At 37.9% G+C, this 20,176-nt stretch overlaps 1 protein-coding gene across 3 annotated transcripts; it reads right to left on the bottom strand.

Annotated features, from left to right (window-relative positions):
• Positions 1-2: 2 nt before the first annotated feature.
• Positions 3-18,364, bottom strand: LOC140941125 (uncharacterized). 3 transcript variants are annotated; one of them, XM_073390092.1, is made up of 3 exons: positions 17,681-18,364; positions 12,357-12,416; positions 3-832 (listed from the first exon to the last, which is right to left on the bottom strand). In XM_073390092.1, exons 1-3 carry the CDS (start codon positions 17,717-17,719, stop codon positions 281-283), a joined length of 651 nt encoding a protein of 216 aa, XP_073246193.1. In that variant the 5' UTR covers positions 17,720-18,364; the 3' UTR covers positions 3-280. The 3 variants fall into 3 exon arrangements, with proteins under 3 accessions (XP_073246193.1, XP_073246195.1, XP_073246194.1); XM_073390094.1 differs by lacking the exons at positions 12,357-12,416; positions 17,681-18,364 and adding an exon at positions 6,122-6,443 and having other exon boundaries at positions 4-832; XM_073390093.1 differs by lacking the exon at positions 12,357-12,416 and having other exon boundaries at positions 5-832; positions 17,681-18,360.
• Between the last annotated feature and the right edge of the window lie 1,812 nt (positions 18,365-20,176).

Consider the following 20,176-nt stretch of genomic DNA (forward strand, 5'->3'; position numbering starts at 1 on the left):
GTATGGATTTTAGAGTCTAGGTCTGAAAAGGGTGTGAAAAATGACATGTTCTGGGACTGAAATAGGGTCAGGGTTTGAAGAACCGGGCGGCACACCTCCACCCGGGTGACAGTCTCTCAAACTCAGTGATCGATCCCAACAATCGCACCGAGAAATTGGGGGCCGTAAAGAGTCTTCAAAAGGTTACCCTTACAGCTATAAGACAATCAAGTAAGGTCAGAAAATGTTTAATAATTTATCATTTCACAAAGTAGGATAAGTTAATTTAGTATCTACATCATCAATGACCGCATTCGCAACCTACAGTTATTTGATAATCGATCGGTTCCCAAAAGTCTTGCCATCGTGGCGTCCCTGTGCGGGAGTACACCCTTAAACACACACCATCCTTCTTCTTTAACACCTGGATCGTGTAATTCTTCGGTTGACACTGGAAATGTTGATACCAACATTTGCTAGTTGAGCATGTGACCGACCTGACGTGACGCGGGAAAAAATTGGCGCCCAAGTCTAACCAGGTTTTTGTTGTCTGGCACGTCCATTGGATGGTGGGATCGGTACTCTGAACAACCGACCTCTTGCTCACATTCTTGACATCGTTCGCGTGCTTCTCATCAACGAATAGTGATTGCTTGGTTTTGTGCCGAAGATCACTGTCGTCCATGGCCATGTAGCGTTGGTTGTACCCATTTCCAAGTTGAAGTCGGAGTAAGTCGCGTTTGACGGGCTGGCAGTCACGGTCAGGAGTCTTCGATACCAACGAGTACACAGATGCCCCGCCGGCGGATTTTAATGTTAACGCAAACAAACCAGTGATTAGAAAGAACCATAGCTGTGTAGAGATTAAAAAGTAAATTCAGATTTTTGTCAAGCAAGTATGTAAAGACCTACAGGAAAGGAAACCGCAGCTCGTTCAGATGATCGAGGAGGGGCAAAAGTGGGTGGAGCTGATTAATATGTTCAGCAAGTCTTCATGAACTATAAAACAAACCAAGAACACCAGGTTCAGATAAATTAATAGTCGCCAAGGTCGCTATACCCTCTTTTCCGAAAGAGTTATGTTAGCCTAACATAACTTCACCTATTTGGCGAAATTCTACGGTAGAAATTCGCCAAATAGGTGAACTTTTAAATTAAATATTTCTGCCTAACAACCATCTGAGCGACGAGACAGTGAAGGCATAGATTACTTCACTTGAAATCGGTAAAATAAATATTAAAAGTTTCAGGCTATCAAACCTGAATTTTAATGCCACTCACACAATATCACCTACGATCTTTTTAACCATTTTTGAATAAAATATATATGTTTCTAAAACACTAAGGATGAATAAAGTGAAAACACAGGGAAATAACTGTGTGCTGTTTGTTGCAATGCTCAGTCCGGTAAACTGAAGAATAGTTGAAAAAGCAAAATTTCACGAATACTCCTTTGTACCCCTTAAAGACTCTGACAAAGTTATTTTAATGCAGTGATTATTATAAAGCTATATTCCGTGCTTAGCTAAGTTTGCGATAAAAGCCATAAAGAGGAAGTTCACGGGATAAACCTCATCTCGCCTTACTATTTACGGCAATAACAAAGACGCTGAAGTATACATTACGGGCAATTTTTCAAAATTTGTATAGTTTAGGATTACATTAAGAAAGTCAAAAAAGAGCGGCTTACTTGACTTAAAGTTTTAATTTAAAAAAGGAAAGAACATGTCTAAGGATCATGGTGACACTAAATGGCACTACTTTATGATCGCTAATTATAAACTCTCATATACAATCATTTATATTACAAGGACAACAATTTCATTGAGCTTATTGTTTGTGTTGTTCCCCAACTGAACTACCATATCCTGCTTTATTTTATCAGCTAGATTAAGATTGCGTGTCTTAAAGCGTTTTCTTTTTCTTAGTGCCTAAAATAAGCCCTAATCCCATTACGCTGAATTGCGGGTTCATTTCGATATCCTGCGGCGGAATCGCTAGTCTCCTCTCGCAACCGTTTTGGTGAAGCGCGAACTCACTTCGCCCCAATATTTCACCTCACCTACATAAAACTAGGAAAAACACACTTCCCGAAAAACTATTTTCATCTCGCGTCCCACGTGTTCATATCATAGCATTTCGCACTCCTCACGTTTGTTCTAATTCAATTCTTTCTTTAGTCTTGCTCTTTTTTCATAAAAAAGATTTGCAGAGAAGAGAAGAAAAAAGATAGCCACAGAAGTCACAGAAGCTTAATTGAAGTCGCTATATCGTGATTAGTTCAGTTCGTGATATACGACATATCAAGACATATAAAGGAAGTCTACTGATAACCTAATTTGATGATACGAATATGGTTCCGATCTCAATGTGCCTTCTATTTCTAACTCTAAAAACTGAGAATGCCGCAACACACAGCAAAGCCGAGATTATTCATCGGCAAATGAAACAACTTTTACTTGAACTGTCTGAACGTTAGACACTTTGTATACAGATATATTTATATATTTTACAGGGTTCAGTAAACTGGTAGTAAGTTTTTTTTTAAAAAACTACATTACTACAAATGTAAGCAATTGCGTGCATTAGAACACGCGAAAACGTGGGAAACTGACAGACTAAACCTACGACTGTAATTGACGAGGATATGTTGATGAAATAAATACACTGTTTTATTATTTGTGGGCTTTAATTTAGCAGTTTTCAAGGCGTCAGTGGGTGACCCTAGGTCCTGATAAGTGGCACGAAAGCTGACCACTGCGTCGTGTGTGAGCAAAATTCTAACGTATCAATTATCCCTTTCATTTTGAGTAATGTGGCCTAAGTTACAAGTCAATAAAAAATCATTGTAAAATGCTAGCACCATGTAAAAGTCCATAAGGAGGTCTCATTTGAATGGTGAAACAGTGGCATTCTGTCCATAATGGTATTTTTTGCTAAAGTTTGACAGAGTTAGAACTGCATATTATAATAGTTATCATCATTACTACGAGATCATCATCATCATCATCATCATCACCACCAGACCCTTCCCTGCCCTGTGACTCGTAGTGTGCGAGAACCCGGGTGAAAATGTAAAAAAAAGGTTAGCAATCCCCAAGACTGCAGTCCAAAGCTACAAACGCAGAATCCTTCGTTTCTTTGTAAAGGAAAAATAAAAAACAAACAAACAAACAAACAAACAAAACAAAAAAAACAGTCAACTCTTCTACGAACACTACTATCAAGGATGGACACCTCTCTGACTCGGACAGCATGGATTCAGTTATTTAGTCTGTGAGTCTCTGTAAGTGTCAGTCCCGAAGAAACAACAGACACTTCTCTTAAACAGATAGCTTGAGTTGGTCCCTACCGGTTATTTAGTCTTTGATTCTCTGTAAGGCAGGACACCTTGATCTAAGATGGACGCTAAGTGCCAGTCTAAAAGACATGGACACCTCTCTAAAACAGACAGCTCTGAGAGTTGATCCCTCTGTTCTTCAGGGGTTTATTTTTACTCTCTTCAAGACAGACACCTCTCTCAAAACGGACACTTCAGGCTGCACGTAGCGATGTTCCTCTGTAGTCAGTAAAAAAGAAGCCCCCGGTTTTATCAACCTGCCCCCGGTTGTTCAAACGTTGGATAACGCTATCCAGCGGAAAAAGCACCATCCGGTGGTTAAGTATCCAGTGGAGAGATTTATCCAGTGGTTAACGTTATCTACCCCATGTTTGAACAAACGGGGCCTAGCCCCAGTTGCTGATAACCTTTTAAACCCCAATATGTAAATATAAATTCCCCGCACTGATCTCCATACATTTCCTTGAAGAATTGGTTAAGAGAATTTGTTTGTATATCAAAGCTTTTCCCATCAGCTGATTATTTTACTAATTCTCACCACATTTTCCCTTGATTATGTATTGATTTTGTTTGGAGGAAATTGACTTTGGTCACTCTTGGGACTTAAAAGGATAAGGTGGGGGTGGATAGCACTCTCCATTAGATAAATCAGTATTCAGTGGATAACACAATTGAGTAGACACACTGAATGCTGCAAAGCTGATCTTACTACGTGAAAATTAACTTTGCAAGACTTCAACCCCACACCGAAAGAGCCAAAAACAGAGCGGGCTCGTAGCAGTAGACAGCTGTTTCACCCTTTTTAGGGCACGTCAGTACGGCGCAACGAAGAGAGAGGCTCTGCCGTAAAATTCCCGCACACTCTGTTTTAAAGCCCTGACAATGAACTCTAACACGGTAACCTTAATACTTATCCATTGGATAGTGATTTATGTAGTGGATAGCACTATCCAGCGTTTAAACAACCTTGACCTGGTGTCTTGACGAAACACTCCTCAAGTACTTGAAAAATATGCTCCCTATTCGTATAAAAATTCGACAGATGATTCTAACAAACAAGAACAAATTTGTTGGAGATAAAGTGTCCGATTACAAGGAATAAAAGTAGATTAAAGTTCATCAGACTTGTTTTCGTGACAGACTGTTGAAACTACACGTAACCCCTTGAACTTTTTGTTTTAGCCTATGTTACGATAATAAAATCAAGCCGCTTTTTTAACCCTCTGGTAAGCCACGGAATTTCGGAAACATTGCCTTGTTTAACTAAGTGGCTCATTGCCAGTCAATTATTGAGACATCATAATGTAGGGGGTTATAACTTTTGAGACTATGGACGAAATCCTATACCGAACATTTAAACAAGACCTCTTTTGGCGCTTGGTACCGATTTTGTGCCATTTGTCTTTCGACATTTTTTTCAAAAGCAGACTGTGTGGGATTTTCTGAGAATTTTGGCATCGCATTTTCATTTGTCCGCTTGGTATCTAAGTGTACCAGAAAAGAAAAATAGTGCAAACCGATCTACATTACAAATGGCTGGGGCATCAAGATGGTGTTCCTATGACGAATCTCTGAATTCTCATCACCTCTTTTTTTTACATAAATATTTAATAAAATGTGAAGAAAGAAAATGAAGTAGATGGTAAATTACTGCCACGAAATGAAATGAGATCTAGAGTTGGCAATTTGTACCCCCGTTGAGAGAAATTTGAAAGAAATAGCGTACAATTCGATTGGCCCTAATGTGACAACTGAAAAAGGTCTAAGTAATAGCATTTCCTTGGCGAGAAATAATTTCCCCGGTTTTGGTCTATCATTATATAACGAAAGACTATCTAATCAATTCGTTCTTGGGTTATCTTTTCACTTGATCTCCAAGGTTTCCTATATTCTACGCCGGCAAGTTAATATCGGTAATTTCTAATCATTCAATCTTTTTTTTTATAAGGTACCATTAAGCTACAAAAGTAATATTGAATTGGTTTGCTATTTTTACCAGCTCATAAAACAACAACTCTTTAGTTTTTCGTGTTTTGTGCTCACGTCGTTCCACCAGTTTCGATTCTTACATCTCACAAAATTTTTGTTTTATTACAAGGATTTTAAAAATTAATTTCATACATTCGCATACAGTCCCACATTTAAGCAGCAATTCAACATTGGTCTCAGTAGGCGCGTTTGAGTTTCATAATATCACTGGGACGATTCACTTTGTCAAAGGTCTAAAACAGGAAAAGGAATTTTGATTACTATTGGGTCAGTACTCTACTGAGATAATTATGGGTTAGATAGAGAACGGATGGAAACAGATTGCATCTCAAAGTTAATACAACCCGGAACTGCTAAGAATTTTATGTTTTTTTTAACGTCGCCAATATTCTTTCAGACCTACAGGGTTCGATTTGTTTAAAATATTGCCGGTAAAAACAACAACTCACTTTCTAAACATAAATACGCTCGTCAAAACTACTTAACTAAGGTAAACGATTTGTGTACCGTTATATACTAATGATTAGGCAATGCACAAATTGCATGTGTCCTAAAAAGTAGAGTCGATGGTTATTCCGGCCATTAGCGTCTACTCGCATTGGGTGGTTGCAGGGTCTTTTGGCAAAGTAATTATGCGTTTGCAAGTCCGTCTATAAACTCTTTCTAAAACAAGTTAGCTTAATTTATTTTACATGCAGAGATCAAGCTCTCTTTGCTTGTGCCCAAGAAGAAAGCTTGTTCATAAATTAGATGTACTTGTAATTAAATGGCACTTAATGGGCTTAAAAAAGGTGACAATTAAAACACTCTTACCTTATAAAAGGCCTTAGTTGCCATAACTTAACGTGCGCACAGGTTCTTTCTTATACAGGCCACAGAAAATAGTCCTTTTCACCGACTGACTGACGGTGATTGGCTTTTATCTTTTCTAGCTTTCCGTCACTGACCCGCTGTTCCTCTGTGTCAACGATATGCAGGCATTCACAATACACACAAAGCGGTGGATAGATTCTCCGCTTCTTATCTATACCCACACACGGAAATAGGGATAGGCTTTTACGTCGCTCTAAGGGAAGTCTGCTTTGCTTAGTTCGTGTCCAGCGTTGCCATATAAGAACGTCCGTAAAGACGTGGGTATAGTTAGTTACTTTTGATTTGAACTTTCTATGGTGTTATCATCTGTAGGAGGGGATATGGGCGCGGCAAGGGTTAAATGTCCCCGTTACTATGTTATCTTTTGTTACCTCCTATGCACACAGCTATTTCAATTACGCCACGAAGGACGGCCCGAGCGGTCATTTTCAGTAATCAGGAATGCAAGAAATCACTTTTACGGTTTTCTGGTCGTAAAGGTATGCATTTCCACTTAACCATCGCCTCTCTAGTGTAGTGCTTTCCTACTATCATAGCTGGCAGAGATTGCAAAAATGACAGCAACTTGTAAAACTACACTTAGCAACTGAACAATTTTTCGTGAGGAATGGTAATAAATTTCAGGTTCCCCTACTGGGCAAGCAATGTATTTTTAACCATTGTTTACATAAACAACAGATCTTCTCCACGGGCGCATTTCACATTTGTTTATTTACGACTTCCTTTTCTCAACTCATTGTAGTAAGGAACATCCCCCTTGTAAAATCAAAACATTTCGGGAAAAATCGTCCAAAAACCATTTTTTTAAAGCCAAATATCGAAAACTTATTCATCTTGTCACAATACACAGCAATGACGTTTATTCTTTGCCAGGTTGGATATAAGAAGTTCGGGCAACATGGCACTTTATATTAAGTCCCACAGGTTTTCCCATCGTAAACGTAATGAGTGGGTCTGATGAGTTATTATTATATTGCCAAACAGTCAACATCATCACATTAAAATATGTTTGTCATCCTCAAAATTTGTTTCTTTTGCTCTCTGGCATGACATCGTTATACTATAATCGCTGACAAAGTATTCCCTCCCAAATTCAGGAATAGGATTTCTCGTTTTCGTTCAGCAAGAGGACTTTGAAAGTTGTTATACATGTTTCGTGATTTTCTCCAAGATCTGATTCGTCTTATCAAATCAAGCATTGGCAAGTCTGAGATCAGCAAAAGATCGCATTTCCGTTCAGAGGTGTTTCTCGTGCAATCTTAGGATTATTCAGATAACTCGAAGAAAGTCCTTTTTTGTTCAAATAGAAACACACACCAAAAAATACAAGGATAAACAAGCCTTACCTTTCCGTCTCGCTGAAATTTTCTGATATAATAAAGACCCGTGCATATTGTAAATTTTAAACTTTTACAGGATCTATTTCATTTTATTTATTTTTTATTATTATCAGAGCAATCCGCCTGTGATAGAGTTATTGAAATTTTCCATGCATATTACTCAGCAATTTCTTAAGGATGTAAACTCCTTAATAGAGGCATAAGTTGATTAAAACAAAAATACATGTAACTAATTAAAAATCTTTAGGTTCCACTGGAGTTTCGTTATCTTTCTAGCTGATTTTTTGTTTCCTTTAAAAGCGAGGCTGACATTCATCAGCCTGACACAAGAACATTAATGCGAACAGCAGCTGGCGATCCTTTCAGTTTTCGACCTTGATGACACAATTCCTCTACTTTCAACAGCACTTGACGAAGAAAAGTATCAACACTAAAGATCTTCTATACAAGCTTTAAATGATACGTGAATCCTCATTTGACAACAGATTTAACATATCAATCTTTTGATCGATGTTGTCCACATGAAGTGGATTCTTGAAAAGTTACACTTGTAGTTTTGACTTGCAGTTAATCATGCAAAGTCGAACGAAACCTAACTTTCCTGCATCCAAACGAAATCTCAAATGACCTTTTGGAGTGAAATCAATTGAGAAAAGGAATGTAAGGAAACACTGCTGAAGAAGTTTCATTTGGACCGTCAAATAATCGGATTTTGTCCACAGATCCCAAAAGTAATAGCTAATTTGCATGTATAACTAACCCGGGGGTACTCCCAGGACCCTTATATTAGCCATATAGATATGTGCCACCCCAAAGAGTAGGGTTTTTGCGCCGTTTTGGTCTGAAACGGGTATAGACTTTGCGCTTTTGTCTGGAATCGAATATGGTTTTCCAGGGAACTACGGGAGAGTATAAACGTATTTAACGTTTCAAATCCTAATCAGTGAGATAGAAAGTAGAATTCCTAAATGGATTTTGAGAAATCTTTATTGTTGGCGTGTTAATCTAAACAATTAACAATGATGACATAATTTCTGAAGACCTGGTCTGAAAACGGGTATGATTTTAGAGGCCTGGTCTGAAAACGGGTGTGGAAAATGACATCTTTTTGGCCTGAAAAAGGGTTAGGATTTGAAGAACTGGGCGGCACACGAGCACCAAGAATTTCCAGGAGTCCCCCCTCCGTGACAACTAACCTCAAGAAGAGAAAAGCTAAAGGTTAAGGAGGTAACATTCAAGGCATTGATTTTTATGCTCGCTTGAGAGGGGGAGATAAGAAACCTGATAAAAACTCAGGTAGACTAATGCGAAAGTGTGGAATGTGACTAAGCTTTTTTGATCCATGTCAGAAAAAATGAAGTTGGACTCTTTCGGTTAAAACAAATTAACGAGACACTACCTGTAGGGCTCTCGTGCAAATGGTATGTTCTTGGCCACGTGCACAGCTATTAACATCATGGCACTGAGAACAGATTCAGCAAAAGCCAAGAATGGTTACTACAAAACAGCCTTCTGGGCAGACACAAGTCGTTAATGAATCAACGAAAGAATGGTCAGTTAATTTGATAGAAGGGTATGTAGAAAATGAGTTAACACAGACTTCCTTTCTAAGTCCTGGGGAACCTTGTTGGGCAAGAATCGGGACAGGCAATTTCCAGGGGCAAAGTCTGAAAGACGACTAAGATAGATCATTTACGGAGTTTAAAAATATGTCTTTGCATATATATAATCTAAAGTTGTAAAAGAGTTCAACAATCGCGTGCAGACACTGTTAATTAAGCGAGGCCGGTTAGGGTAAGTCTTGAGAGAAGTTTGGAACAATTAATGTCATCGGATAGTTGACCCTTGGTTGTTTTGCTGGACAGCGTATGAAGGGAAAACAAAAATTTGATAAAGCTGATGTTTAGTGACTCTTCTTCTAAGTAATTTGTTTAAAATCAATGCCAAATATGGCAAGAGCATAATGGGAAAGAAAACAGTTGTATTTTGCAGAATTTGAACCCACAACTGATAGGAAATGACCGAGTAGCTTATTGGGAACAAAAACTTGACACACGAGAATTAGCAATAACAGCCTTTCCCGAAGCTAATTTCTATCTTGAACTGTTCTCTTGTTTTAAGCAAGTATTAGTAATTCGTGTAAAGAGCGCTAAAGAGAGACGCTGAACTTTTTTCAAGCAAATGCTATAGCAGCCTTTACGACGTCAACAACAGTGGAATCACGTGACGAAACTTCATGTTTTGAAAACATAAAAGAATATAACTCAAACAAAAAACATTCTCCCCCAATTATCTTACTTTAACTCAAATCAAAACGGCACAGACAATCCTAAAATTTTCGTTTTGAATACTGCCGAAAATGTGATAGCAACGTGTGAGATTACTTCCAAGGATTCTGTCGAGAAGTTGGATAAGTTACGATATCGACACATTTCAACCTTGAAAAGGGGCGGGGGAGTGGAGGGACGTAAATCAAAACTGCCACTACAGCGAGCCGTCCTTTGTCTTTAAATCTATGGACCTTTTTTATGAGCTTCATTTCTACATATTTCCTCTTACATATTTGAAGAAAATAAAGCAAATATCGAGTAACTTAACTCTCAAAGGAAACAATGTAAAATAACTGCTTCAAATAACAAATGAACATCAACTGCAAAGGACCCGGAGCGAATATGCCGCACAACGTAGGATCTATAGAAGACCTGTTCAGCAAAAATATACCAAGTAGACACATGGAGAATTCTGCAATGTTGACCGTGCTTCGTTAACTTTGCAACTAAAGACATCAACAAGACACTTTGATGTCTTACAAAATTAATCAGCTTGATCCTACGTTCTGCAGCGTATTCGTTTGCGGACAGTGAACAGAAAACGGCTCGACTAGCTTCAAAAGGCGTTTTTCGGCCAATTTTCCGAGAGCGAATGGGTTAAGTGTTCACACATGAAATCAGTTACGACGGAATTTTTCCTCCCTGACCGGAATTTAATCCACAATTTCTAAAACGGACAGACATTGATTGCATCGAAGGAAAAAAAATGTAAACGTTTCATGAATGAACAAATTGAGACACAAACGTTAATAAAACTTTGAGGCAAAAGTTTGCGAAAATGTTACTGCAATTTTGTACATTCTTGTCTGTAAAATCTGTCAAATGGCTAACGACCTTTGGAAAAACAATGAATGGAAGCGTAGTCTAGGTAATACTGTCCTGTTATCTATCAAATTGGACATCAGATGTTCGGACTTCCCCATACCTTCTATTGACCTGCTGTGGCAAATGGTCGCCTTTCATCCGAAATTCTTTTGTCACATTCCTGATGAATATTCAGTTTGCATACTAACAGAATCACCTGCCGTCAAGAGAGCTGATCTCCTTTAGGGACGGACCATTAGAAAACTTATGGGTGGGGGGCTGGGGGGGGGGCGGGCGAAGTACAAAAAAAATATTCGCGCAAGGGAAAATTAAATGAAAAAAATTCATGCACGCCAATTAACCCTAAAAATTATTCATGCAATGGCCTAAAAAAAAAATTCATACAAAGAATTTGAAAACGAAAAAAAATTCCTGCAGCTCGAAAATTCCCCACCCCCCCCCATAACTTTTCTAATGGTCCGTCCCTTAGTAACAGAAAAACAGGAAAATAGACCAGTCACTTAAATTTCTTTAATGGAACTAATCAAATATATCACGCCGATGAGAAAAAAAAAAAAACATCGCATACTGACAAAGATGAAAGAAAATTAATCTCAACACTTAAAATCAGGCAATTTATCTCCGGTGGTTTGATTTAATGATTCGTCCGATCTAAAATACGTCAATGTCTTATTTACCATTACGGATATTTTTATTCATTCTTCAATTCTGTAACTATTAACTTTGCTCTCTAAGTCCTTCAAAGACAATGAGGAGAAAAATAACGAATACGAACGCTTGGATATATATATATATATATTTTTTTTTTTAAAAAAAGAAAAATGACGAGATGGCTTGCGTCAAAGAAGTGGAGGCGAAAATCGTTGATGTAATTTTGAGTTATGACGATCTAGTACTTAAAAAGGATATTAAGTCAAGTAGCCATCATAATGAATAGCCATTGAACACTTAGGCTGAAGTTCTAAAATGAATGTTAGTTCGGCGTGGGTCAAGGCTTAACTGCTAAGATTGTAGCCACAACAGTCTCAGAAAACTAAAACAGGAGCGTAAGCTAACGTATGATTACCTCAGCGACAGCTTGAAAATAAAGGTTGAGGTGAAAGAAATAAAGCATAACACTAATTTAATAACTACAACTGTGATCGATGTCAGTCTCAAAACTGTCACTGTTGATTCCTCTTGTGGTTTTCGACAAAAAGTTATCATTAGGAGGTTACAAAAAAGTCTTAATCGAAGTGCCCTCCGCTGATTCGCTTTTTGAATCATAAATACAAAATATGAAAGTTGGCTTTTAGCAGTTAATAAAAGTTTTAAGTGATCGAAGTTGTTGGAAGCAACAACAGTTTACAGTAACGCGTCAAAGGATGTTTAAAAGAGCACCTTTTTTTGGGCGAGGAGATAGCAGTCTGATAAATGTAACAAGTTAAAAGAACTGATTTACTTGCTCTTCATCGTCGTATATTACACTTAGTACTGACCACTAATTAATTACCAGTATACAAATAAAAAGTGCCCGAATATATATGCATAACTTTCTATCTTACTTATGAACCAAAGCGATGTTTGGAAGTACTAATAGACTAAGACGCCATGTTGATCTTTAAGGCGTCTATAAACCCACAGTACAATTGTCATCGTATAAACTTTTGAAGATAAGGAAGCAATAGTTACTTTATGTACCTTTGTAATCATGTCTTCAGCTACCTTCCTCTGATTTTCGAACCCTTCTCTGACCTGTTCCTAGCGAGGTGTTCGTAAATCTCTTTCAGATAATTTCTATTTTCGCAGACCACAAAGAAAAAACAACGGTGCTGAATTTCTAAAAACACTCCAATCTGTACCCTGCCCTGCGAAGATGATGCTTAATTATACAATCCCTTGATTACCCACTATAACAGCTGAAAAAATCTTGATTTTTATTTTTGACGATGCGGGGGAGAGGACAGACGTTTGTCCTCAGATGTTTACAACAGAAGTGATCACGAACAAAGAGTCCACTGTGATGATTCGTTCTTAATTTGAATAGCCCTGTCGTGGGAGTTAATCGAACAGTTTCTTCATTGTTTTTGAGTGAAAGCACGGAAATTATATGCTATAAACCTCGCTCTTTTCTCGCCTTACAGTAGCTTTGTTCTACGTGATAACGTATGTACAGCGTATACTGTTCCTAATTTCCATCAAGTCTAATAGTAGCGATTGTACTTTCACGCGTATAGATATCATATTTGACAGCAAAAATCTTCCCTCATTCATTACGTGGACCTGCACTTCCATTTCTAGTGTTAATAAAATCAACCCAATGTTTAAAATCTAGCCGAGAAATCTATCAACGACCACCAGAAAAGGTTTTTAGCTGTAGCAGATGTTGAAAACGTTTGTTTTTGTCGTTGTTGAATATTATGACTTCGTGCATCCGGATGGACAAACTTCAAAAACGGCGCGGTGCCCGAGCTCTGTAGAGAGCATCGACAAAAAATTACCTAACTGCTCAGTCGCCTTATCGCATTATTCAAAGTTTATCTTGAAAATAATTAGTTATTCAGCAATAGACTTTTACTGGCCCTTGGGATCTTAAAAACTCCTATCTGATTTCATTTCCTTTTCTGTCAGTTATCGACGTGATGCCAGCGAGGGAGCTTTGGGCAGGTGTCAACAACTTACACAACATTGGTCGAATCCAACGTGAAAAATAAAAACAAAAACCCCCTGATCATTTCCAGCATAGATAAAAACCGAGGATTTGGGTAAACAAACAGGTTATATTGCTTTTTCGGTGAAATTCTCAATATCTGCGGCGACTCTCTCATAACGGAAACACACTGAAAAAGCATAAACCCTCTCACTCCCTGAGATAATTATGACAATTGTAATGCATTACAATTGCCATAACTGTAATAAAAGGCAATTGTGATTTTATGGATCCAATCATATGATGTGACCATTCAAATGAAACATCTTCAGCAGTACTTTCACATGGTGTCTTGCAGAATTAAACGACATGAAATTTGATATTTTCTTGACTCCTTGGGGTAAAGAAAAAGAAGGGCTTCAAGAATTGGCAAATATGATCAGCCATGTTTATCTTAGCACCAGTAAGGTGCAAGATAAACCTACTTGCCCGTTCGATAACGTTTCAGGCAATCGAGAACTTTACTGTAAATTACACAAGACTGCCCTTTTTCAACGCCAAATAGAATTGATCATAATCAACATAGGCTTCCAAACGACCTTGAAACAGCGAAAAGTCCTGGTGCGAGGCCAAATTATAAAGAAAAGCGTCAAACAACGGTTTGAAATAGAGTGTAAAAATAATTTTAACACGACTTTTATCACGGTTGAGCATGCGGTGAAATACTCACAAGGTATGCAAACGAGGTTAATGAGTTGAAAGAATTCACAATAACCATTTAAACTCGTTTCCATGAAAACCGCTGAAACGAGGCCTCTGGTGGAGGTAAAACTAAGGGCTTACTGATGAAATACAGAGGGAATACTAGAAAACCTCAAAGGTGATTCCACAAACGAAAAGTGTACTATGTAACAGTTTCCGTTTGTTAGATAATCTTAATAGCTTCATTTGCGTACACTTAATCTTGTACCTAGATTTCTTGTCGTCGAAACCGTAAAGTGATCTAGGTACGACATTAGCGTACACTTTGCAAGTACAGTGGATGCCCGCCGTACGACCATTCTGTAATTACAGACGCTTTTTTTCTAGACCAAATCAAGGTCCATTTATTTCTTTATTCTACCATCCTGTTATAAGACTAAGACGACCTTTGAGAATGCCCAGTTGTTATCTTCCTTACATTTTGCCGGATGGCAAGTCGGAGGCATTCGATCTGACAACCCGTATGAACTTTTTTATCGAAAGGCGTGGAAAATATGGAATCATCGATCATTCTATATAGAATTAAATGATAAACTGTGAAGACATGTTCTAGAAACGCTTAGTATGGTAATGCTGATTTAGTTATTATGACCAACGCGTTAACACGACCAAGTATTCACTGGTCATCGATGGTCCCTGGAAGACGATCAGCCAGGGTTCCACTGTAGGCGTATATACAAATTTCCGGAAAAATCACCAAAAACTCTTTGTGCCGTTTCAGCTGAAAGAACACAAGAGAAGCGTCAGCCCTCCAACCTGGCCACTGGGAAAATCGCAAAAAGATAACCTTTTTCCTGAGTTAAAATGATTTTTTTTATCGTCACCTGAAGCTTAAAACCTAACAAATTACTCCTCATCGCAAAAAATACCCAAGACTTTGTAAAGTTCTTTTTTTAAAATCTCTTAAATTCTCAAAAAAGAAGATCCGGAATTTTGAATTTTAGCCTACACCTGATGGACTGGAAGGTATTTGTGTGGGCGCAATGTAAGGGTTTTACAACTTTTCATAGCTTACATATCATTCTTATCGTCTCTGTATAGATTTTAAAAACGTTTGTGTTTATCTTAGCTGATTTTGTATATTTCTAGCTATCTTTGCATCCGAGCGTTTGAAAAAACGCCGCCACAAAGCCAAAGATAGCGTTCTTGTATAGACTGGCAAGTATACATATTACGTGAAAGCTCGCTAGTTTTTGTCAACCTTCAACTTAAGGCGAAAAAGAGACTCTAAATTGACCAATCAGAGCCGTTTGCTTCGTCAATCAATTCACGTGATGGTTGATCTAGAAAAGAGTGTTTCAATTCTTTCCGCCTCACATTTGAAATAGTTTGACGTTTGTTACGAGCATGTAGATCCGGCTACAAGAAGTAACAGCTGATTCTTCTTGTGCCGTTCCTTGCATTCACTGAACGCTGCTGAGAATAAAATGCTCACTTATGCACAAGTCTTTATTGTATTCTATTTTTAAAATTCATGCACCTATTATAGTTACTAAACATAAAAGAAAGCTTACGCCACCGAACTCACGTACGAAGACAAGTATGTTTTCAGGGGCACCCAACGACGGTTTCCTCCTACATACATGGAAAATTCTTTCTAGGCTATCCAGAGTACTTTTAGATCTCTAGAAATGCATTCTAAGCTGCGCTACAGAATTTCAAATCTTTTCGGTCATCCGAGGGCAACTCAAGTCTTTTCGAAATTACACGGGCTTCAGTACTATTTTCCCGAAATTTTATATGCAATTTAAAGTTTTACAAAAGTAAGAATTTCTCTGATTCCTCTCTCCGTCACATTTTCGAATCCTAAAATTTTAGCTTACTTTTCTTTTTCTACGAAAATAGCTTAACCTGGGGAGTGAAATGCGCAAAATTATACTTCAGAAAATCGTAGGGAATTTATAAGATAAGCTTCGAAAATTGTACATGAATGGAGTGTTCATCTAGACATTTTTAGCCTTCCTCAAGCTATAGAAAGTTTTTAGGCAATTTTGCTTCTCCGAACAGATATTTTACAGAAAAAAGTTATTGGGTGCCCCTATGTTTTAGATGGTCAAGTTTGGACGGTAAAATTTACGTCACACCTGAAAGCATCTTTAAAAGACAGCTGCTCTTGAAATGGAGTCCATTTTCTGTAATTCACTCTGACGTTTGAAAGACAATGTCCTGGTTGATGCACTGTTGGTGATTCTTATGTCTGGAATGTTCTTCACGGAACCAACCTGATTTGATAAATCTCAACTTTGTATCGCACAGAAAACATGCTCTCTCATTTGAAGGACTTAGTGTATTTTGCTCTAAGGAATCTTTTTCATTCGATTAAGCTGTTATTTAGTGCCAAACAAAAACGTATCGATGAAATTAGGTGATTGATATCTCGATATCTGGGCGACTTAATCTTTATAATATTAGGCAAAATTCTAAATTTCTCTTTGCAAAATATTCAAAACGAATAACACCACTCACAGATACTGCTGAAGAGGTTTTGATTCATTTAAATAATAGCACCATAGGATTTCTCCCTCAGATTCAAAAGTTAGAACTACATCACGTGAAGATTTAAGGAAACAGTTCTTGTTTTCTCACTTGCAGGAGATTTGATTAACTTTCTGTTCAATGTTATCAAAAACAACTCTTTATTGTTTTGACTAAAATAAACCATTCGGAGGAAAAGCTTTTTACTTTGAATTATTAAAAAAGGTTCATTAAAAATCCTTTGATCTGTTAAGCCCCAATCAAGAAAAACCCCCAAATCAAACAAACATCTGGTCACGAAACACGCTGTCATTTTTTTGAAACAGCATGAACAAAGGAAGCGCAACTAAAACTATGATCGCATAATACGCTTAATGGCGGCAAACGAATTACGGTTATCAGCTCATCCTGCCAGGCCAATAAAACTCTTATAAGTCGAGAAAGATTACCTTACAAAGAAACTAATTTAATTTTGAAGGTCATAAAACGTGCAGAAAAACCAACTTCCCCCCACCCCCCCTCTCACTCAGTAAGGAAAAACAACAACATTAAAACAGACAAAAGTTAGACGTAAGCAAGTATATATTTCCTGTTATTAACAAGAAAGCTGTTGTTTATTACATATGAAACGATGTAATGTTTCTAGATTTCATTTTGTTTCATTGCTATACAACTTCCTTGTTTAAAATTTGATACATTTCGCGTGGTTTGCAATAAACACTGACCACAAGTCTCGTGGCAAAATCGATAAAATTGTCATTAAAAAGTTAGTGACGTTTACTGAACTCTTATTTTTGTTTAATCTTTGCCGGTGGTCAACTTCTCTTAGTGTGTGTACACGAGAAGGACATTTTGGACTTCCGCAAGATAACCTTCATTACTGAAAAATCTCTAAAACTCGTGAACAAGAAAGATGGTAAAGATGAACCAATTGAAGTAACCACCTTCCGGGAGGCGAAACAGAAATCATCGACGACAAAAAACGCAATGAAATAAACATCTTTAAAACTTAGCTGTGGACAAATATTTCTGGTAAATGACATCGAGACTTATTAAACTTTTTAGCAAAGTCTAGCAACTGAGGATAGGACAAATGTGGCAATGACAGAACGTTGGGGGCACATGAACTTGTACTTACCATATTTTGTTTCGTCGTCCTCATTTGGGCATCCTTCATTGTAAATTAAAACCTCTGAATGAACCTTGAAGAGAAAGGGCAAAGTTCGTCGATCGACAGTGGATTTCAGGAAAAGAGAAATGACCGGAGGAGACAACCGTGACAGGAGGAGCGGTGAGACCAACTTTTCTCTATCAGCGAGATGGGAATGTACTGTGGCGTAAGTGAGATCCACGTGTGGTAATACGTTCTCCTGGCAGCTGTGCCCGCGCTTAAAAAGCGACCCAGAACTGAATAAGACGCATGCGTCAATTAACGGGGAAACAAAGAAAGCCTGGCCGAGGACTCAAGAAAAGTGTAAAATTTCTCTTAGCTACAAAACTCCTACTTCCCCAGTTACCCACTTTGGTGGAGCAGTATGACCGGTATATGGACAGCAGTAAATAGGGAAAAGTTCTCTTCCACAACGGTAATAACGTCAGTCACCTAAGAGGCTGCGCGAATTAACGAGATCAAATGATTCGTCAGGTTTATACGAAACAAAATCTACGTAGTAACATACAGGACCCCTGCCCATTGGATATATCCCGAGGAATGTTATGTAATTTATTTAATGAATTCAAGACTTTGTCGAATTGAAGATACCTTATAAATACCTCAATAAGTATTTTTGTGCCCAAGAGATGTAAGAGAAAATGTTATTGTCCAGAATGTGGGACCAATGCCATTTTCGGCATTTTCGACATTTGCCGATGTTGTTGTTGCTGTTGCTGTTAAATATTTACAAACTTGCATAAAAGGGAATAAAAGATTGCCTTGCACATGTGTGTGCACGTGCATGTCAAAAGGGCATGTGCATCCTCTTGTAACTAGTTCCTCTACTTCGGATGGTTCGCACGAGATGTAATGTTACGAGTTGCATCCTTAATTTTTACCGGCTCAAAGCCGTTGCAGTACACTGGGAACAACATTTAATTTACAGTTTGGGGTTACTTGTGGTTGAGATGAAGTTACTTGTCGTTGTTCTTGTGTAAAAATATTTCTAAAACACGGCTTTCAAAGTGTTTATCGGGAGCATAGTTACTAACTATGTTGGGAGCAACTAATGGTCACACCTTTGACATTGCACGTTACCATAGCAACACCCTATATTTTAGCTGTAAGTAACCAAAGCATTGTTGTTTTATTTTGAGGTGCAACGGCACTTATTCAAACAAATATAATTAAGAGTGCTGCTAGTAACTTGTATCCTCGCCCTCGATGCTTACTTAACTACCGTAGTTATTCGGTTATAAGGCGCACGGTTTTTTCAAGAAAAATCTGTCTTTGGGTGGCAAGTTAGTGCTAAAATTGGGGTGCGTCTTATAGCCAAGTATTTTCACGTAACAAAATCTTAAGATCACAATTTGAGAAGAACTTTTTGGTCTGTAGTGTAGCGAAGATTGCGTCTAATCCACTCCTTTATTCCTATGAATTAAAAAAAGAATACTGCCTTTAGTCCTATTATGGCTCTTGGAGACCTTTAGAATACTAAACGACTTCAAGAGAAAAGCAAACAAATGAAAATTTGCATACGTGCTTAACAGCACGTGCTCAGTAACATGATATCAATGACAACAATACAGTTTCGAATTCCGAGAATCGTGTTTGTCGCTCGCTCCTTCCTTCTCTGAATAAACAGTGTGGAGATAAAACATACCTTCTTCGTCCATCCAGCCTTTCTTGTGCACTGAAATTTGCATCCTTGGTGGCGTGTTGATATTCAGCTGCCGAACACCTTTGAATATGACTTTCAGTGGGAGTTTTTCGCCGTTCGCTTTCATTGTCAGAGCAACCGTGAAACTTTGCTTGTCGGCGCCGCATGACAACACTGGGACTGTTCTGCTCCCAGTAAACTCTAAATGTGTATGCGTTGTATGTTTATCATTACAGGTGTGAACTTTTAGCTTTTGTTTTTACGTATATCATTAAATGTGTGACTTTTTCACTTTTGTTTACGTTAACAAAAAGACTTCACATGCCAATTGTGTAAGGATAATTAGTCTCAGATTCATCACATCCTTCTGTTAACTCTCATTTTTTGGTGCGTCTTATAACCGAGTATTTTCACGTAATTTTCAGTCTGAGAACTTAGCTTGATTAAATTGCTAAGTTTGGGGTGCGTCTTATAACCGAGTGCGCCTTATAACCGAATAACTACGGTAGTTATTAAGGGACTTTTTCTTCAACCGTAATAATGGTCGTCTTTGATTTACGCCATACTTGTACTTCATCAGTCCTTAAAAAAAACCCAGCTTTACAAGTATCATTCTGAAAACTTTATATCTAACTTGGTGTGAAACGGTCCGCTATTGTAGATCTGTAAATCGCTTTTAATTAATTGCTGTTACTTGTTTTATTCGCTGTGTCCTTAAAGTGCTTTTCTTGTCATTTTATTACTTATCATCATTTTAATGTTTTTTTTTTGTCATTCTTTGGGGTCATTATCATCAGGACTTTTAAGTCCGTCCATTTACC

This window comes from Porites lutea, chromosome 6, assembly GCF_958299795.1.
Source record: "Porites lutea chromosome 6, jaPorLute2.1, whole genome shotgun sequence".
NCBI lineage: Eukaryota > Metazoa > Cnidaria > Anthozoa > Scleractinia > Poritidae > Porites > Porites lutea.

Bases quoted from the DNA above. Each gene is read 5' to 3' on its own strand.
- LOC140941125 (XM_073390092.1), bottom strand. From the start codon at position 17,719: ATGAAGGATGCCCAAATGAGGACGACGAAACAAAATATG. The intron at 12,417-17,680 runs GTAAGTACAAGT...ACACCTCGCTAG, and splicing joins GGACGACGAAACAAAATATG to GAACAGGTCAGAGAAGGGTT. The intron at 833-12,356 runs GTACATAAAGTA...ATCTCTACACAG, and splicing joins CTGAAGACATGATTACAAAG to CTATGGTTCTTTCTAATCAC.